Raw genomic sequence first — 16,774 nt, forward strand, 5'->3', positions numbered from 1 at the left:
GATCCTTTAGGGTGGGCAGTATCTGCTGGGAGATTAGAATCTTTCCCTTAGGTCATTGTAGCCTAGTATTTTATAAGCAGCTGGCGGATGAACAAGTAGAGTTGCTAGATTAAACCCAAGAAAATCATAATAACACAGCTTTTAAGGCTTGCTCTCCAAATTGTTTATGATAAAAACAACTTCGATTGGACCCCACTGAGAGCCTTATAACGTATGCCATTTTATCAATATACTTTCATGACCGGCAAGAATAAATATAAATCCGTAACCATAAGCCCAAGCAGTTGACAGAACGATTAGCATTTATTTGTGGTTAATAAGTTGGGATATTATAACTTCATTTGGGGTGGGGTGTTCTGTTACCACCACCTGTGGTAACCGAGCTCCAAGAGGAACGCCAGAAAGCTTATGATAGTTCCCCCCACGAAGGCCAGCCAGACGAAGTAGAAGTCCTGCCACTTGAGGTCGCAATACACCTCTAGCTCATCGTCCTTGTAGGAGATCTTTCGAAGGGCCACCAGTTCGCTGAAGCTGCTCCCGAACCAATATCTATACAGTCCGCTGGAGTAGGTCATATCTCTGTACTGAAGGAGAGACTTTTTGAAAATCGAGTTCCTGGGCAGCGGCATTGCTAAAATGATAAATGTATTGAAAACCAACTCGTTGGATCGCCGGAATATGGGTCGCCGAAGTCTGGCCTGGGAGTGCATCAGAAATGGCCACAAGGTGTGGGTCACGGGATAGGCATAGGTCTGATCCATCGCGAGGCGCTTCCTCTGAAAGTCCGTCGAGTTGGTCAGGTGGAATATATCGCTGTGGCTATCCACAAAGTTAGAGCCCATTGTGAGCGAAAGGAACCTCAACTCATCCGGGATAATAAGGATCTTCAGCTTGCGGTCGCGAATTTGATGCCAGCCCTGGATTTTATCGGTTGCTGGTGGATGCACCAGCCAGGTCTCCAAGTTGGCCATGTAGAAGTTGCTGAAAAAGAAACCATTCAGCAGGAGCAACCAGTAAATGCACATCAGCTTGGGCGAGAGTCTTCGGGGTAGGGTGAACGGCTGAGCCAGGGTTCCTCGGAGCACCCTTTCTCCCACGACGCAGCACCGCCAGCTGGGCCTAAGGCCGGATTCCATCCGATGGGCATTACCTAGCACCGTGGCTATCAAGAACATGAGGGGTACTAGTCTAAATGCAGCAAATTCAATAAAGAAACGATCACGACCGCGGGGGCTCTCCATGGGTACCATCAGGAACCAGCTGGAGACCTCCATAGGAAGGCTCGATTTGCTTGAGCCAATGCCAAGACTATCGATTCCCAGCGGAAAATCCACGTGCTTCATCTCCGAGAGCTCGCTAATACCCGTCAAATGCCTCGTACCCTCTTCCGGTACTAGATCCCAGCAAATGCGAAGCGTGGCATTGACGAAGGTGGCATAGTTCCGGATGAAGGCAGTGAGGTATCCGGCCAACTGGCGATCTCCGGCGGCACCTCGGTAGACCACAGTTCGAGGGATTATGTTGTCGGGCAGTGCCCTTAAGGTGTAGCCCATCAGATCCTCTAGCTGCGGCTCAAAGTATCGACGAACCTCCCATACTCTTCGCTTTAAAACGCCAAGTTTCGGAAATGCCTTGAAGCTGTAGATGATCTCCCTATCAGATCCCTTAAATGCCAGCACATTGAGCATACTTCCGCTGAAGCACTGCTGGAATAGTTTGCGGATTTGAGTATCTGAAGAGCCGAATAGGATGGTGGGTGCATCTCGCATGTCTTCTAGGTTATCGAGTAGTGCCTTCATTGTATCTTTCGCGGGTTTTTCCAAGCAAGCGAGTACCAGTATGTTTGAGTTGAAAGCATCTTTTAGATATACCCTAGCATCTGCATTGAAGTTTAGTATGGGAAACTCTTCCTGAAAGTCCTGTGGGTTCCAGCACGAAGTCGAACTTCCCAAAAGAAGGATTGTATTAAAATGGAGCTCCTTCTCCAGGGTCTGTAAGAGGTGGTTCATAAGCACGCTATGTGTCTCAACCGAGTTTATAAATAAAAAATATAAAACCAGGCGCATTTTCAGGACGACTACTCAAATCGGTTTGGTGTGGAAAACTGCAAGCAGACGGAACACTTCTTTGGAAAGCTTGGCATGATAAAATCTGGTATCAGTCAGTCTCTAGAAAGTGAAATGTCACAGTTTTTAATGCGAAGGCATTTCTTTGTTTCCACGCAGAAAAGAAGTGTCTGAACCAACTTGGATCCATGGGTCAATATTATAAATATTGCACAAAATAGATATTTACACAAAATGATATACTAAATGATATATCTAATCTCTTTATTTCGAGTCATACATAGAAGAGTAATAATTGTAATACAATTTGCCAAGGCTACGTTTTAAGTGCCACCTGTAGCATCCAATCTCGCCAAGGAACACCAGGAAACTTATTACAGCTCCCCCCACAAAGCCCAGCCACACGAAGTGGAAGTCCTGCCACTTGAGATCAAAGTAGGCCTCGTGATCTTTCTCCACGGTATACGACATTTTGCGCAGGGCAACCAGTTCGTAAAAGCTTTTCCTGAACCAGAGATTATACAGACCGCTCTCGTGAGTGTGCGTCCTGTATCGGTTGAGGGACTTGTGAAACACCGAGTTGTTGGGCAGTGTCATGGCCATAATAATAAGGGGCAGAATGACTATGTCCTTGGACCGGCGGAAGATGGGTCGACGCAGCCTAAGCTGCGCCTGCTCCAAGAGAGGCCACAGGGTGCAAGTCACTGGATAGGCATAGGACCGGTCCATGGAGATGCGCTTCCTCTGGAAATCCGACGAGTCGGTGATGCGAAATATATCGCTGCGCTCCTCCACAAACTGCCTGCCCAAGGTGGCCTCCAAGTAAGCCAGCTCCGAGGGGATTGTGAGGATGTCCAGCTTCAGGCGTCGCATCTGCTCGTAGTCTGTTATCGGATCCAGCGTCGGCGGGTGGACGAACCAAGTCGTGAGGTAGACGATGCAGTAGTTGCTCACAAAGAAGCCGGTCCAGATAAGCAGCCAGTAAATGAACATCAGCTTGGGAGAGAGTCTCTTGGGCAGGACGAATGGCTGTGCCAGGGTGCCCCTCAGGACTTTATTGCCCACCAAGTACCATCGCCAACTCGGAGCCAAGCCCTTCTCCAGCCTATGGGCATTGCTGAGCACTACTGCCAGCAGCAGCATTAAAGGTATCAGCCTGTACAGCCCGAATCTTAGGTAGAAACGAGACCGGGGAAGGGCGGGTTCCATGGGCAGCATCAGGAACCAGCTGGACATCTCCATTAGAACGTTCTGTTTCAATATCCTCTGCTCGAGGCCATCGAAGCCCAGCGGGAAGTCCCAGCTTCTGTTCGCCGAGAGTGTAATGTTGTCCAGCGAAGGGATTATACCATTCTCCGGAACCAGGTCCCAGCAAATTTCGAGGGTGGCGTTGATGGTGCCCACATAGTTCCGTATGAAGTGGCTGAGATAGCCGCCCAGCTGGCGACTTCCATCGGCACCCCGGTAGACCACAGTTCGCGGCATTATGTTGTCGGGCAGTGTCTTGATGGTATATCCCCCAAGATCCTTGAGTTGTGGCTCGAAGTACAGCTGAGTCTCCGGTAGACTGCGTTTTATAACGCGAAACTTCGGAAATGCCCGGAAGCTGTAGATGAACTCCCTATCTGAGCCCTTAAATGCCAGCACATTGAGCATGTTTTCAGTGAAACACTCCAGGAATAGATCTCGTATGTGTGCGACCGAGGATCCGAACAGTATGGTGGCGCTGTCCCGCATATCGTGAAGATTGCCATAAAGTGCTTTCAGTGTATCTTTCTCGCCTTGCTTCAAACAAGCAAGTACTAGTATCTTGGAACTAAAAGTATCTTTGAGATACGCACTTTGCTTTGCATCGAAGTTTAGGACGGGCACCTTACTGTCCAAGTTCGTAAGCATCACACAGGAATCTCTTAGAGAGTACACTTCCAAAAGTAGGATAGTCCTAAAGTGCAGCTCCGCCTCAAGCGATTTAAGGACATTGTTCATGGTAAAATTATTTGCCCTAACCAAGCTGGTTAGTATAAAATATAGGGCCAACCGCATTTTGAAGTGGCCTGTTCAAGGCGGCTTGGTGAAATCAACTGCTACTGGTCGGACTTTCCCCTAGGGCTAGAGTCATGGCGATAAAATCTGACAGCCACACAACCAGAACCGCAAAGCACTGGCAATTAATTGTCACTTTTTTTAATAGCAGTCAAGGACCAAGGAGAGCCACCATTTGTGGGCGGGTTTTCTAATTAATATACCCATAGATAAATATTTTAAAAGACAGGTGGATCTATAATTCTTATAGAGGATTAAGATTTATTTATAGTTCAGAATGATTGTAAAATACTATAGCCACTAGGGCGTCGCCTTTTTTAAGTGCCACCTGTGGTACTCTATTTCACCGAGAAAGACTAGAAAACTTATGATGGTGCCCACTGCGAAGGCCAGCCATACAACGTAGAAGTCGCGCCACTCGAAGTCCCGATAGGTGTCAAGGCTGTCATCTACCTTGTAATTGATTTTTCGCAGGGCCAGTAAATCAGTGAAGCTTCGTTTGAACCAATACCTGTATAATCCGCTCTGATGAGTGAGTGATTTATAGCGATTTAGAGACTTGTAGAGCACGGAGTTCTTTGGCAAGGGCATGGCCAGGATCAAAAGAGGTATGATCACCATCTCCCGGGATCGACGGAACACGGGTTTCCGGAGTCTGGTCTGTGCGAGCTCCAAAAGTGGCCACAAGGTCTCGGTCACGGGATACGCATAGGATGGGTCCATAGACAGCCGCTTGTCCTGGAAGTCCCCGGAGCTGGTTAGTTTGATAGTATCGCTATGATCATCTGCGAATTTCGTGCCCAGGGCCTGCTTCAAGGTATCCAATTCGGAAGGTACCATTAGGACCCTCAGATTCAAGCTGCGCATTTGCTCCCAGCTGAGGATTGGGCGAGACAGTGGGGGATGGACCAACCAAGTCTCGAGATTGGATATGTAAACGTTGCTCACAAAGAATCCAGTAAGCAAAAGCAACCAATAAATGAGCATTAGTTTGGGGGCGAGGGCTCTAGGCAGATGAATAGGCAGTCCTAGGGTCACTCGCAGGATTTTATCTGCCACACCGCAGCACCGCCAGCTGGGACCCAAGCCCGCTTCTATTCGGTGGGCATTCCCTAGCACTACACCCAGTAGTAACATCAACGGCACTAGCCTCTCCAATCCTAGTTTGATGAAGTAGAGAGATCGGGGATAAAAGGGTTCCATGGGTAGCATCAGGAACCAGCTAGAAACCTCCAGTGGCACGTTTTGCTTGGTCGAACCATGCTCGACGCCATGAATACCCAGCGGAAAGTCCACGTTGTAGGTTTGCGAGAGTCTTATTACTTCCGTCAGCTTAATCATGGCGTCCTCCGGAGCCAGCTCCCAACAGATCTTGAGAGTAGCATTGATGGTGCTCACATAGTTCCGTATAAAGCGGTAGAGATATCCTGCCAACTGGCGCTTTCCGTCGGGATTCCTGTACACCACTGTTCGCGGTATTACTTTATCGGGTAGTGCCCTGAGGGTATAGCCACCCAGATCAGTCAGGTGATCTTCAAAATATATAGCAACTTCCTTTAGGCTTCTTTTAATTAACTGAAACCCTGGAAAGGCCTGGAAGCTATAGATAAATTCCGTATCTAAGCCTTTGAAAGCCACCACATTAAGCATACTTTGTCTGTGGCACTCCACGAGTATATCCCTAATTTCGATATCTGAAAGTACGAATAACACCGTGGGAGTATCGCGCATATCTTCTAGACTTTCAAAAAGGGTGAGCATGGTATTTTCTTTGCTTTTGTCGATGCAAACTAGTGCCAGCATCTTTGTATTGAATTTATCTTTCAGATACAAACTTTGGTTTGCACTGAAATTCAAGACGGGCACTTCGGTATGAATGTATTTCTGCTTCCAACACGATTTACTTTCAGTCGAACTTTGTACAAGAAGGATAGTTTCAAAGCGAAGTTCGTATTTAAGAGAATTTAGAATGTATCTCAACGAAACGCAGTTCGTGTCCACCAGACCGAAGGTAACTATTAGATACAAAGTCAGCCTCATTCTCAAGTTGTCTGCATCAAAGGGCTGGATAAAACAAACTGTGGCTTGCTTGGAAAATATTCCAAGGGTTAGGGTAATTAAGAAAAACAGTCTCGAGTAACAATGAGAACTAGTAACAATGACAATACAAGTGTCATAGCTTTTAATTGGACCTGGCTATCAACATAAGATACATTTATGGTAGGTTTGCCTTACATGAAGCAAAAAAATTAAAATAACAGTTTACATAAGAAAATAAAACAAATTTATAGAAGAAATAAAAACAATTAAAAATAAATAGAAAGTGTAAGGTGATAATAAAAAATGCTTGTTCTTCACTTTAATAAAAAATGGTATGTGGTTTTTTCAAATAACTAAGAGTATTAACTTTTAGTTTTTAGTTTTAGTTTTCTTTTTAAATTTTCTTTATTTAAGTTAACTTTTTCTGTGAAACCAAAATTTGTTCAAACATGTATGGGCGCCAAAAAACAATCGATACCGACTGATCTAGATAACAGTGCCGTATTAATGCATTGTGCAGCACTGACATTTTCCTGAGGATGCGTTTTCCAACACACTAGGACGCCAATTTGAAAAGGAAAGTATAAAACTTGGCGTTTCTTACTGTTTTCTACTCAATTATTAGCCGAAAATGGATTTCTTCACGGCCATTTCGACGGTTGGCGATACGCGAGTAAGTATTGAGATCATATTTGTGGGTTCCCAGTTAGTAATAGAGAAAATCAGGCGGTTGCCAAGGAGTTCGCCTATGCCTTCATGCAAGCTCTGATCTCTGACCCTGAAAACTGGATTGAGAGGGTCTCCCCCCAGTTCGTGGGCCACTGCTTCAGATCTCTTAACCTGAACTTCAACGTGAGCATTGAGGACTTCAATCGAACACAGGATCATCCGTATCTCGACCATAACCCCCACTATATCTTCGATCCTCCGCCGAACCTAATGGAGAGACTGGATGAGTTTCTCACCCAGCTGCCTCGGATGTTGTCCCAAGTTGCAGATCATCTGGCCGGGAAGGGAGAAAACGACCATGTACATCCACTATCCTGCTATTTGAAGCTCGTCGTCAGATGGGTCAGGGTGGTGGACGCCGTGGGTTCGGACCTGCAACTAAACCAGTTCCTGTGCGAGCCGCTGGCCAGACTGTGTAGGTTATCAATACACATCATACTGCATAGTAGCTGATCTAAAACTCTCGTAGCTTTCAGCTTTTTGGGCGGTCTGGTCAAATTACTGCCCGATTACGAGGACTTTCAAGGCCTGAAGGAGATTTGCGAATCACTAACCGTGGTCGTTCGCCTTGGCATATTGTAAGTACTTATAAGGGGGTGTTACAGGAGCCTAATCCCACCAAAATCGATGGGTATATGGGTTATACCCTGGATTACACCCTGGATGGTGAAATATATCCTTATTTGTCTCCATTTTCATGAACTTTTTCCTGTTTATTTATTATTAAATAAAATTATTACCTATACAATCCTATTTTATACTTTATAGCTACCAGGATACCTGCCCAGAGATTGTACCACCCATGCTGGAAATTTTCCAACAGCACTACGGCGCGGAAAAGCCTGTCCTGGACTTTGTATACACCATCCTAAGCGTTGTGATGACCGAGGACGACAGCTACATTATGGCCTATGAGTTCTTGGATTCGATGCTCAAGCAGTTTAAAACGAAAAAGCAAATAGATTGCCTGCGATCCTTCTCAAGCGAGCTGATCACGGGCAAGTATGTGATCCTGCAATTCGATACCCTCGAGAGGAGCCAGTCCAAACACTTGCTACTGGCCACGTTGAGGTATTTGATGACTCTTCAACGATATTTGGACAGCACCGAGGTCTTCCCAAAGAGATTCCTCGAGGTCCTGCTGCAACTTGTTCTGAGGAAGCAGGCGACTTGTATCGTGGTTGCTTCTCTGGCGGCCAAGGTATACACAGCCCTGGCAAGGCGCCAGTTCGAGAATGAAGACTGGGACATAGGACAGCACATCCTGGAAACCTACATCAAGAATCCGTCATCTCCCCGTGCGAATGTGAGCTTCGCGCAGTTCCGCGCTGAGCTCAAGCGCTATTTGGAGACCATAAGTGAGCATTTTGAAGAACTGATGGATTTCAGGTTCTTCTGCCGGCTGCTCTGCGCTCCGAATGTTCGGATGGAGTTGAGTCTTATTGCTGCCCAATCGGCGAGCATTCTCTTTGAACGTCGCATGGCGGAGTACTCCGACCCTGAGGCTCGGCAACAGGTCGATGAATTCCTGTGCGCCTGGCCGCATTTTCTGCACACCTGCTTTCGCCAAAGTGGTGCTCGACCCATCCTCCTAAGCATCTATGGCATGATCGATTTCGCCTCTGTAGCTGAGTGTAATGCCACTGTAAGTGGAAAGAAGTCCAACATGTACCTTAAAATAAAAATACTACATTTTTGCAGCTGCTTATTAAGCTGGAGGATTGCTGTCTGAATAGTTTCTTAGACGACTACACCCTTACGGAGGGCGAAATGTATGACTTCTACTGGCATATGTCGCGCTCTGTGGACGCAACTGGAAACATACTACTACACTCCACAGCAGCAAGGGATTTACGAGACAAGATTGTCGAATTGCAGGCCGACTTGAGCACCACCGAGGCTCCTATAAGCCAGGAGCTATTGGAGGAATATGCCAATGCTATCCGTCGCCTGCATGCAATGCTGATGGCCAACCAACTACGCCCTCGTCATGTAAGCAATTTACACGAAACTCTTGTTAAGTGTGTGCTAGAAAGACCTACACAAAACGAGAACTTAACTCTCTACGGATCGGAAAGCTTGGCTGCCATGCTCGTACTGATGCACGGCAGTCTAAGGGAGCCGAACCACGAGGTGGCCACCAGGATACGCGGTCTAGCCCAGCAGCTTAAGGATTTTTGCACCACTGAACTCTCCAACGACAGACTGGACTTGAAGCGAGCAAAGTTCATGTTCTGCTCGGTGCTTATACTGCACATCAACCAGCTACCAAATGCGAGCCTTGATACAGCTGCTCTCGACACGATTATTGAGTTGCTGGCCTCACCACCAAAGGATGTGCAAACTGCAGATGATCTGCCGCCCCAAGAATATGTTTCCGATATGTACTTCATTTTCCGTCACCTCATCAAAGCTGTGGAAATCGTACTTCCCAGTAATCGGATGTGGAAGATCCTAGTCCAGTACAAGGCGGCTGTGCCCGCAATGAAGTACCTGGATCCCGAGGTTGAGAAGCTGATAGATGCCATCATGGAGTTTCGTATTGATACTTATGTCAATTGTCTGCCGATTATACAGCTGCACTTGTACCACGAGTCCAAAGCCAAGAAGAAGGCCTCTGTTGCTCTAACTGCCCACGTTCAGCTCATCGATAGGAACTGCGCTGCTTTGGACGCCTGGCTGATGCGTTACATCGTCTTTAAGGATACGCTCAGTCTTCTGATCAAGAAGATGCGCTTCCGGCGAGCAGATTTGTCCGCCTCCAGAAATATTTTGCTGCCGCTGCAGCACGTCCTTATCCTCGTAACCGACTTGCACCTCCACGAAGAACACTTCAAAAGCATATCTGGCCAGATGCGTAGTTTGGAGGTGGAGGCCATGGGAACCCAGGAGAAGGCCGAACTGGAGAGCTTTAGAACGGAGATCAGCGTATATCTATACAAGGTACAAGATGATGAAGGGGTACTTAAGGCCCTGCCACAGGGACCACTGAACTTTTGGCAACACAACGCTCTACAAGATTCAAGTGACTCAGCTAGACCACAGGTGCCCCAAATTCTAATAACCACACATGAATAATAGTTGGTTTAAGGCAAAGCTAATTCATAACTAACCATTAATCTTAAATTTAGTCAATTACCTGAATTTAAAATGCAGAATTTATAATGCTATCCTTAAAGCAAAACGTTTATTTTACCTATTATTGCGAAGGATTAATTTTAATCTGTAACAAAATTATCTTTTATGTGTGATTATTGATTATTTTACTGCTGATTATTTGCGAAGACTTTAAATGATTTACAATATTTATTATATAGAATTTCATATTTCTTATGACTATATCATGTCATAACTATCCTAATTGGTATCCTAAGACCAGAAGAAACATATTACTTAGCTGTTATTAATCTTTATTTAACCTTAACATGATTATTTAATATTTAACGCTTTATTAACAGTGTTGAATTTTATAGTTTTATTTAATAAACCGGATTATATACTTATTTTAAAGAATTTAGACAGCGTACAATAATTAATACTCCATTTCAATTTAATTGGTAATACACATAGTGACGAAGCGCACTGTTAGACACATAATTTTGAATTTGAAAATTCAAATTGGGAGTACCCCAAATGCGCACCCTACTGCCCGGTATTTTTCAGCACTCGCAGAACGGTCACACCGAAAGCAACGTGAAAAAAGTGAGAAAACAGACGGCTTAGTTTAGTTTTTATTATTAACCAGCCACGGTAGGAGTGAGAAATGTTATTGCATATATAGACTGCCTGAAGAGCACGCTACAGCCAACGGCTAAATTAAAGGCCTGATTTAACCGGTTGTCAGCTGCACGAAATGCGAAAATAATTCGAAATTGTTGCTGTAGTTGTGTAATTTGATTTTGGAAGGAGTGCGAGGCAAAAACAATGCGGATCGCGCGATATTGCGGCGATGACGTAGCTCAGGCGTGTGTGTGTGCGCGCGCCTGTGTGTGTGCTGTCTAACTTTTCCGTTTTAGACATCGAAACAACTTGTGACTAAATCAATTTATTGAGTTCTTGACCAAATCCACAGTAGGCTAACAGCAGAAATCCCCACCTTCTATTTACTTTTTCACCAGACGGGAATCGTGGAAAGAAACCGTTGCCTTGCGCCAGCGAAAGAGGAGAAGATAAGCGACAGCAAGCAAAACAAAAGCGGAGAGGTGGAGAAGGGAATCAGAGAAGCGACAGAGAACCCAAAGATACACAATCCACAGACAGCTTGTCGGAAATTCAAAATTACAATTGAAAATACTTTGGATTCGGATTGGCAGCCGAGCCGAGCCCCGTCCCCCACCGCCCCCGCACGCAGTCGTCGCCATGAACGCCCTGCTCCGCCACAAGGGACGCAGCCTGCGGACGAGTCACTTGGCCCAGAACGTCTACAAGCGCTGTAAGTTGGCCAAAACAGAGGCAGAAGCAAAGCGAAAAGTCCCCCAAAACTTTCCATTGATTTTGCCCCATTCGCGTGTGTGTGCGCCCCTTATCCATTATTTTGTTTTGACTGCACTTTCGCTGGAAGGCAACAGCTGACCGTGGCTGGGAACTACTACGTGCGCTGGAAATTTCCCAGGGAAATTCTACAGTAGGGTGAACAAGCTGGGGCGCAGCCGTAGAATATTTTAAGGGGGGCCCAAATATTCTTGTTTTGAACAAATAACCAGGAAATTCTCTCAATCTTTAAGTTTTTAACCGGTTTTTTATACGCGAACCCTCTTTTTGATCCGTCCCTGGAAGCTCACCTGCTAATTTAATTACTCATATTGTTTTTTAGTTTTGTTGACTTTAAATCGCGACAACAGACAATCTAATCTCTTGGCTTATGTGTATGGCTTATTATTTGTCATTAGAACTTTCATAATTCCCACGTACTTTGCTATGACAAAGTTGAAATCTACTTTATATTAGTAACAATCTGGTGTTTTCCCTATAAATTCATAATAAAAAGGATATTATTAATGCCTTCAGCCTTTTTCTAACAAGTTCTTGTAGAGCAAACCGACAATTTCCCCTTGTCACTCACAAATTTGGCATTATTTGCGCTACAATTTTAGATTTTCCCAGAAATACCCTAACAAGGCACAGGTGCCAGGGACAGGTACGCGAAAACGGCAGACCGGGAGGCACCTGCGGAAAAGTACAGTCACAGTTCAGTGCAAAACCCATTATTTAGACCTGAAAACAGGCGTACAATATGTAAGAAGAGCCGAAAAGAGGTCAGAACCGCCTTCACTTTCTCCACCGCAGTTCCTTTTTCTGGTTCCCCCTTTTCTCGCTTTTCACTCACTTACCTTGAGCAATTGCCAAGAATCGGAAAATCAGATGCGAGAGGTGAAAAGGAAAAGTGCGCTGTAAACAATTGCACTCGGCGCACATTTCTGAATGTTTGCTAAATCGTTTATTTATAGAGATAGAAGCCTCGCAGTCTTTGTGTGAATTTCGGTCTGCTTTGCGATTTATGTAAGCTCCACTCCAGGTGCTAATTTGTCTCCCCGGTCGTCGGCGATCTTTGCCTTTGCCATTATCAACGTCAGCTCCACTCCCAATCCCCACAAAAAATCCTAATCAGGGGGTAAAACGCTTATCACCCGCAAACTCTTCTTGTTTTTTGTTGTGATTATCGTTGTGATTAATAATTTATTGTGTGCTTTTGTACTAGCTCTTTGTTTCCCCCTTTTCGCCGGCTGTTCAAGATTGTTGAACTGATTTCATTTTCATAGAGAGAAAGGAAAGGTGTTTCGGAAAAGCCTTCCGTCACACAGTTGTTACTTACATATGTACTATAGAATCAGTTCATTGAACTGGAAGATGCATTCTTTAAACAATTAAGCAAAACAAATTCTTTGAAACATTTGTTCTTTCTTTAGGATTATCAGGGAATTGTTCTCTTAGGATGATGCTACAATACAAGGATGAACCCTCTGAAGAATTCACGGTCAAGGGGACTTATTTTATGAGCCTACAATAATCAGAGATCCAATTTTTCATACTAACCACAGTTTTTCCTACTCTTTTACAGATATAAAATCGAGCTATTGCGCATGTAGTTCGACCAACTTCACAGATGGACCCGCCACAGTGGATGAGCGGCCCCGGAGATCCGCTTCAACATCGGCGCTAGAGATTAGCAGATCGCTGGGCGCCCAACGGAGATTCCAGCCACACGCCAGCTACGGTTACCACTACTCTGGCCATGGATTCAGGCATCTGCACGCCAGCCGGTCGATGTGGGAGACGTCCAGCTCGAAGATCGACGTGACCGTCAAGAAGCTGAAGAACCAGCAGAAGGAGAAGGTCGAGGAGATCATGAAGGAGGTGGCCAACGGCCAGGCGGCGGCAGTAACTGGTAGCACTGCAGCCACCGCCACTGCCTCCTCGGAGAAGGGTCAAAACGCTAGTGCGACGGCGGGCTCCACTTCGGCTACTGCTTCGACGACATCTTTGGCCCAAACCACTGACAAGTCGGTGGCCAAGCCAAAGAAGCCGCTCAGGACACGCATTTGGGACGAGCTGGTGCACTACTACCACGGCTTTCGGCTGCTCTCCATCGACGTGGCCATCTGCTCGAAGCTCCTTTGGAGGGTGCTCAACGGCAAGACGCTCACGCGGCGCGAGAACAAGCAACTGCAGCGGACCACCTCGGATCTGTTCCGACTGATCCCCTTCTCGGTGTTCATCATTGTGCCCTTCATGGAGCTGCTGCTACCGCTGTTCATCAAATTTTTCCCCGGCATGCTGCCCTCCACTTTCCAGACCTCAACCGATCGGCAGGAGAAGCTGCGCCAGTCGCTGAGCGTCCGCCTCGAGGTGGCCAAGTTCCTGCAGCAGACCCTCGATCAGATGCCCGTCCAGCACAAGGAGCACAGCAGCGAGGAGGCCAAGCAGTTTGAGGCCTTCTTCACCAAGATCCGCAATCCCACTGAGGCCGTAAGCAACGATGATATCATCAAGTTCGCCAAGCGATTCGACGACGAGATCACCCTGGACTCCCTTTCACGGGAGCAGTTGGCGGCTCTTTGCCGCGTCCTCGAGCTAAACACGATAGGCACCACCACGCTGCTGCGTTTTCAGCTGCGGCTGAAGCTGCGATCTTTGGCCACCGATGACCGAGTGATTGCCCGCGAAGGAGTCGACTCCCTGGATCTTTTGGAGTTGCAGCAGGCGTGCAAGGCGCGTGGTATGCGCGCCTATGGACTCACGGAGGAACGTCTCCGATTCCAGCTGAAGGAATGGATCGATCTCTCACTGAACGAGCAGGTGCCGCCCACGCTGCTACTCCTCTCGAGGACCATGCTCATTTCCGATGACAGCATCACCACCGATAAGCTCAAGGAGACAATGCGCGTGCTGCCTGATGCAGTGGGCGCCCACACACGTCACGCCATCGGCGAGAGCGAGGGCAAGGTGGACAACAAGACCAAGATCGAGATCATCAAGGAGGAGGAGCGGAAGATTCGCGAGGAACGGGAGGAGGAGCACGAGGAAACTATCGCCAAGCGATCGGCTATCAAGGAGGAGATTCCCGCTCCGTATGTGTTTGCCGAAAAGCTGGCCAGTGCCCAGAATCTTCTGGACCTCAAGGAGAAGGCCTCGGTGTCCGAGACGGACAAGGGCATTTCCTCTACGGATGTCCAACTGCTGTCCGACGCCCTCAAGACCCTATCATCCGATAAGCAGCTCGTGGTAGAGAAGGAAACAATCAAGGAACTGAAGGAGGAGCTGGCCGACTACAAGGAGGATGTGGAGGAGTTGCGGGAGGTGCGACAAGTGGTCAAGGAGCCAGTGCGCGAGAGCAGGGCGGCCAAGATGCTCTACAACCGTGTCAACAAGATGATTTCCCAGCTGGATAATGTGCTAAACGACCTGGAGGCAAGGCAAAACCAGATCAAGCAGGCAGAGTCCACCGATTTCGAGGCCCCCAGCCCTACTGCCGAGCCGCAGCAGATGGTGCACATCGACGAGCTGGTCTCCACCATCAAGCGCATGAAGGAGGCCTCTGATGAGGAGCGATTCAAGGTTGTCGGGGATCTGCTGGTCAAACTAGATGCGGACAAGGATGGACTGCTTTCGGTGCAAGAGATCACCAAGGCGGTGCAGAGCATCGACAGGGAGGCCACCAAAATCGACAAGAAGCAGCTGGAGGAGTTCACCGAGCTCCTGTCCAAGCAGGCGACCCAGCGGCGCAACGAGGAGATGCTGCGCATCGACGATCTGATGAATAACATCAAGGTGCTAAAGGAAACCAGCGATGAGGCGCGACTCAAGCACATCGAAGCCGTCCTGGAGAAGTTTGATGCCGACAAAGATGGCGTGGTGACCGTCAACGATATCCGCAAGGTAAATATATGCTTTGAATGCATTTTAAAACTATACTAAACAGATAAGTTGTTTTTGACAGGTCATGGAGTCCATTGGTCGTGACAACATTAAGCTGAGCGAGAAGGCCATTGAGGAGCTCATCAGTCTGCTTGACAAGGAGCAAGTGCTGCAGGCAGAACAGAAGATTGAAAAGGCCATTGCCAAGAGCATGAAGGAGGCTGAGAAACTGAAGTCTGAGGTGGACAAGGTGGATAAGGACTTGGCCAAGCTGGTGAATGATGTTCACGACTCCGCCAAGGAGATTCGCGACATTGCCAACGCACTGCGCGATAAGGAGGAAACAGTGCCTGATAAAGCCAAGGAATTGAAGGCGGAGGTAAGTTTGGTTTATTATCTTACAAGTGCAAGTATTTATCAAATATTTTTGTGCTCTTTCAGCCCGATTTTAAGGACACGGCCAAGACGTTAAAGGACAACTCCAAGAGCCTGGACGAAGCGGCGCCAAAGGAGACTAAGGCAGATCCCAACTCGCCCCCGAAGGCTTCGGCAGGATCGGGTCCAGCCGGAAAGTCTGGTGGCGGTGCCAGCAGTGGAGGAACTGGCGGCGGAATCACTGGCGCAGCAACGACGGAATCAGCGCTCCGAGAGGCGGCCGAGCGGCAAATGGAGAAGATCCTGCCCACAACGGACATTGGCCTGCCGCCCACGATACAAACACCAACGCAACCACCGACGTCCAAGAAGGCAACGGCCACCGCATCCACCCTGTCCACGACGATTACGGCCAAGAAGCTGCTCTGACCGGCTGAGGAGAAGACCGAGAAGTCCAAGGAGGGATCGACCGAGACGACTCCTGAACGTGTACCTAAGCCGAAGTGATGTGTGATGATGGAGTAGGGGCGGAGGAGGTGCTGCTCGTGTGTCCCCCCATATTGTTCCGACTATACAAAGAATTAATTGTTACCACTTAACGTAAACGTAGGGAGAAAATCGAAACGAGAAGGCGACTCTGTATTTAACTGAATCCGAGATCCTGGAGCAGGATCTGGAGCGTGTGCTTTACTTAACGCGTGGCTGTAGTACGGTATCTTCTCTAAGTAAGGCACAAAGCAGAAACTACTAGAAATACATAAGAATATATCACCTTAACCCATGTATCTTGATTTCTAACGCCCTAGTTTTACACTCAAAGAACCCACAGCTACATCCGCAATAAGTGTCATGTACCTCCCATTCACTTGGACCGAAAAAAACAAAAATATTAGCGAAGCGATTGTGATCATTAAGCGAAATGTTAATTTACGATTTGTACCCTCCTTCAGTTGATGTGTATTTGCATGAAGCAAATGAGTTTAACCGACCGGTTTTTAGGCACTACGAGATGTTGAAGTTGAATTGAAACCACGTGATAGCCCTAAACAATAATGTGTGCTTGAGTTAGCTAAAAGGAATTTGTAAAAGTGTTTCGCAATAAAAGTTAGTATAAAAACAATTAACCGGGCGTAATTTTCGGGGTCATCTAGCTGTTTGTGAAATGA

The 16,774-nt window shown here is 47.1% G+C and overlaps 5 protein-coding genes across 7 annotated transcripts; 2 read left to right on the forward strand and 3 right to left on the reverse strand.

The window, feature by feature from the left end:
* Window positions 1-359: 359 nt before the first annotated feature.
* On the reverse strand, window positions 360-2,066 carry LOC108022109 (uncharacterized). The gene has a single exon (XM_017090952.1). The coding sequence runs from the start codon at window positions 2,064-2,066 to the stop codon at window positions 360-362; it is 1,707 nt and encodes a 568-aa protein (XP_016946441.1).
* A 264-nt stretch (window positions 2,067-2,330) lies between these two features.
* Window positions 2,331-4,052, reverse strand: LOC108022110 (uncharacterized). The gene has a single exon (XM_017090953.3). It carries the CDS (start codon window positions 4,050-4,052, stop codon window positions 2,331-2,333), a length of 1,722 nt encoding a protein of 573 aa, XP_016946442.3.
* Window positions 4,053-4,409: 357 nt separating this feature from the next.
* LOC108022111 (uncharacterized) lies at window positions 4,410-6,149 on the reverse strand. Its single transcript, XM_017090954.1, has one exon. It carries the CDS (start codon window positions 6,147-6,149, stop codon window positions 4,410-4,412), a length of 1,740 nt encoding a protein of 579 aa, XP_016946443.1.
* A 631-nt stretch (window positions 6,150-6,780) lies between these two features.
* LOC108022113 (uncharacterized) lies at window positions 6,781-9,956 on the forward strand. Its single transcript, XM_017090955.2, has 5 exons — window positions 6,781-6,822; window positions 6,876-7,293; window positions 7,348-7,456; window positions 7,647-8,523; window positions 8,580-9,956. The coding sequence occupies exons 1-5, from the start codon at window positions 6,781-6,783 to the stop codon at window positions 9,954-9,956; spliced, it is 2,823 nt and encodes a 940-aa protein (XP_016946444.2).
* A 591-nt stretch (window positions 9,957-10,547) lies between these two features.
* LOC108022837 (mitochondrial proton/calcium exchanger protein) lies at window positions 10,548-16,728 on the forward strand. 3 transcript variants are annotated; one of them, XM_017092009.3, is made up of 5 exons: window positions 10,548-10,580; window positions 10,997-11,310; window positions 12,937-15,254; window positions 15,316-15,612; window positions 15,675-16,728. In XM_017092009.3, the coding sequence occupies exons 2-5, from the start codon at window positions 11,238-11,240 to the stop codon at window positions 16,035-16,037; spliced, it is 3,051 nt and encodes a 1,016-aa protein (XP_016947498.1). In that variant the 5' UTR covers window positions 10,548-10,580; window positions 10,997-11,237; the 3' UTR covers window positions 16,038-16,728. The 3 variants fall into 3 exon arrangements, with proteins under 3 accessions (XP_016947498.1, XP_016947497.1, XP_043947835.1); XM_017092008.3 differs by having other exon boundaries at window positions 10,553-10,628; XM_044091900.1 differs by lacking the exons at window positions 10,548-10,580; window positions 10,997-11,310 and adding an exon at window positions 11,725-11,743.
* The last annotated feature ends 46 nt before the right edge of the window (window positions 16,729-16,774 follow it).

The sequence above is a fragment of the Drosophila biarmipes genome, chromosome 2R (genome assembly GCF_025231255.1).
Source record: "Drosophila biarmipes strain raj3 chromosome 2R, RU_DBia_V1.1, whole genome shotgun sequence".
Taxonomy (NCBI): domain Eukaryota; kingdom Metazoa; phylum Arthropoda; class Insecta; order Diptera; family Drosophilidae; genus Drosophila; species Drosophila biarmipes.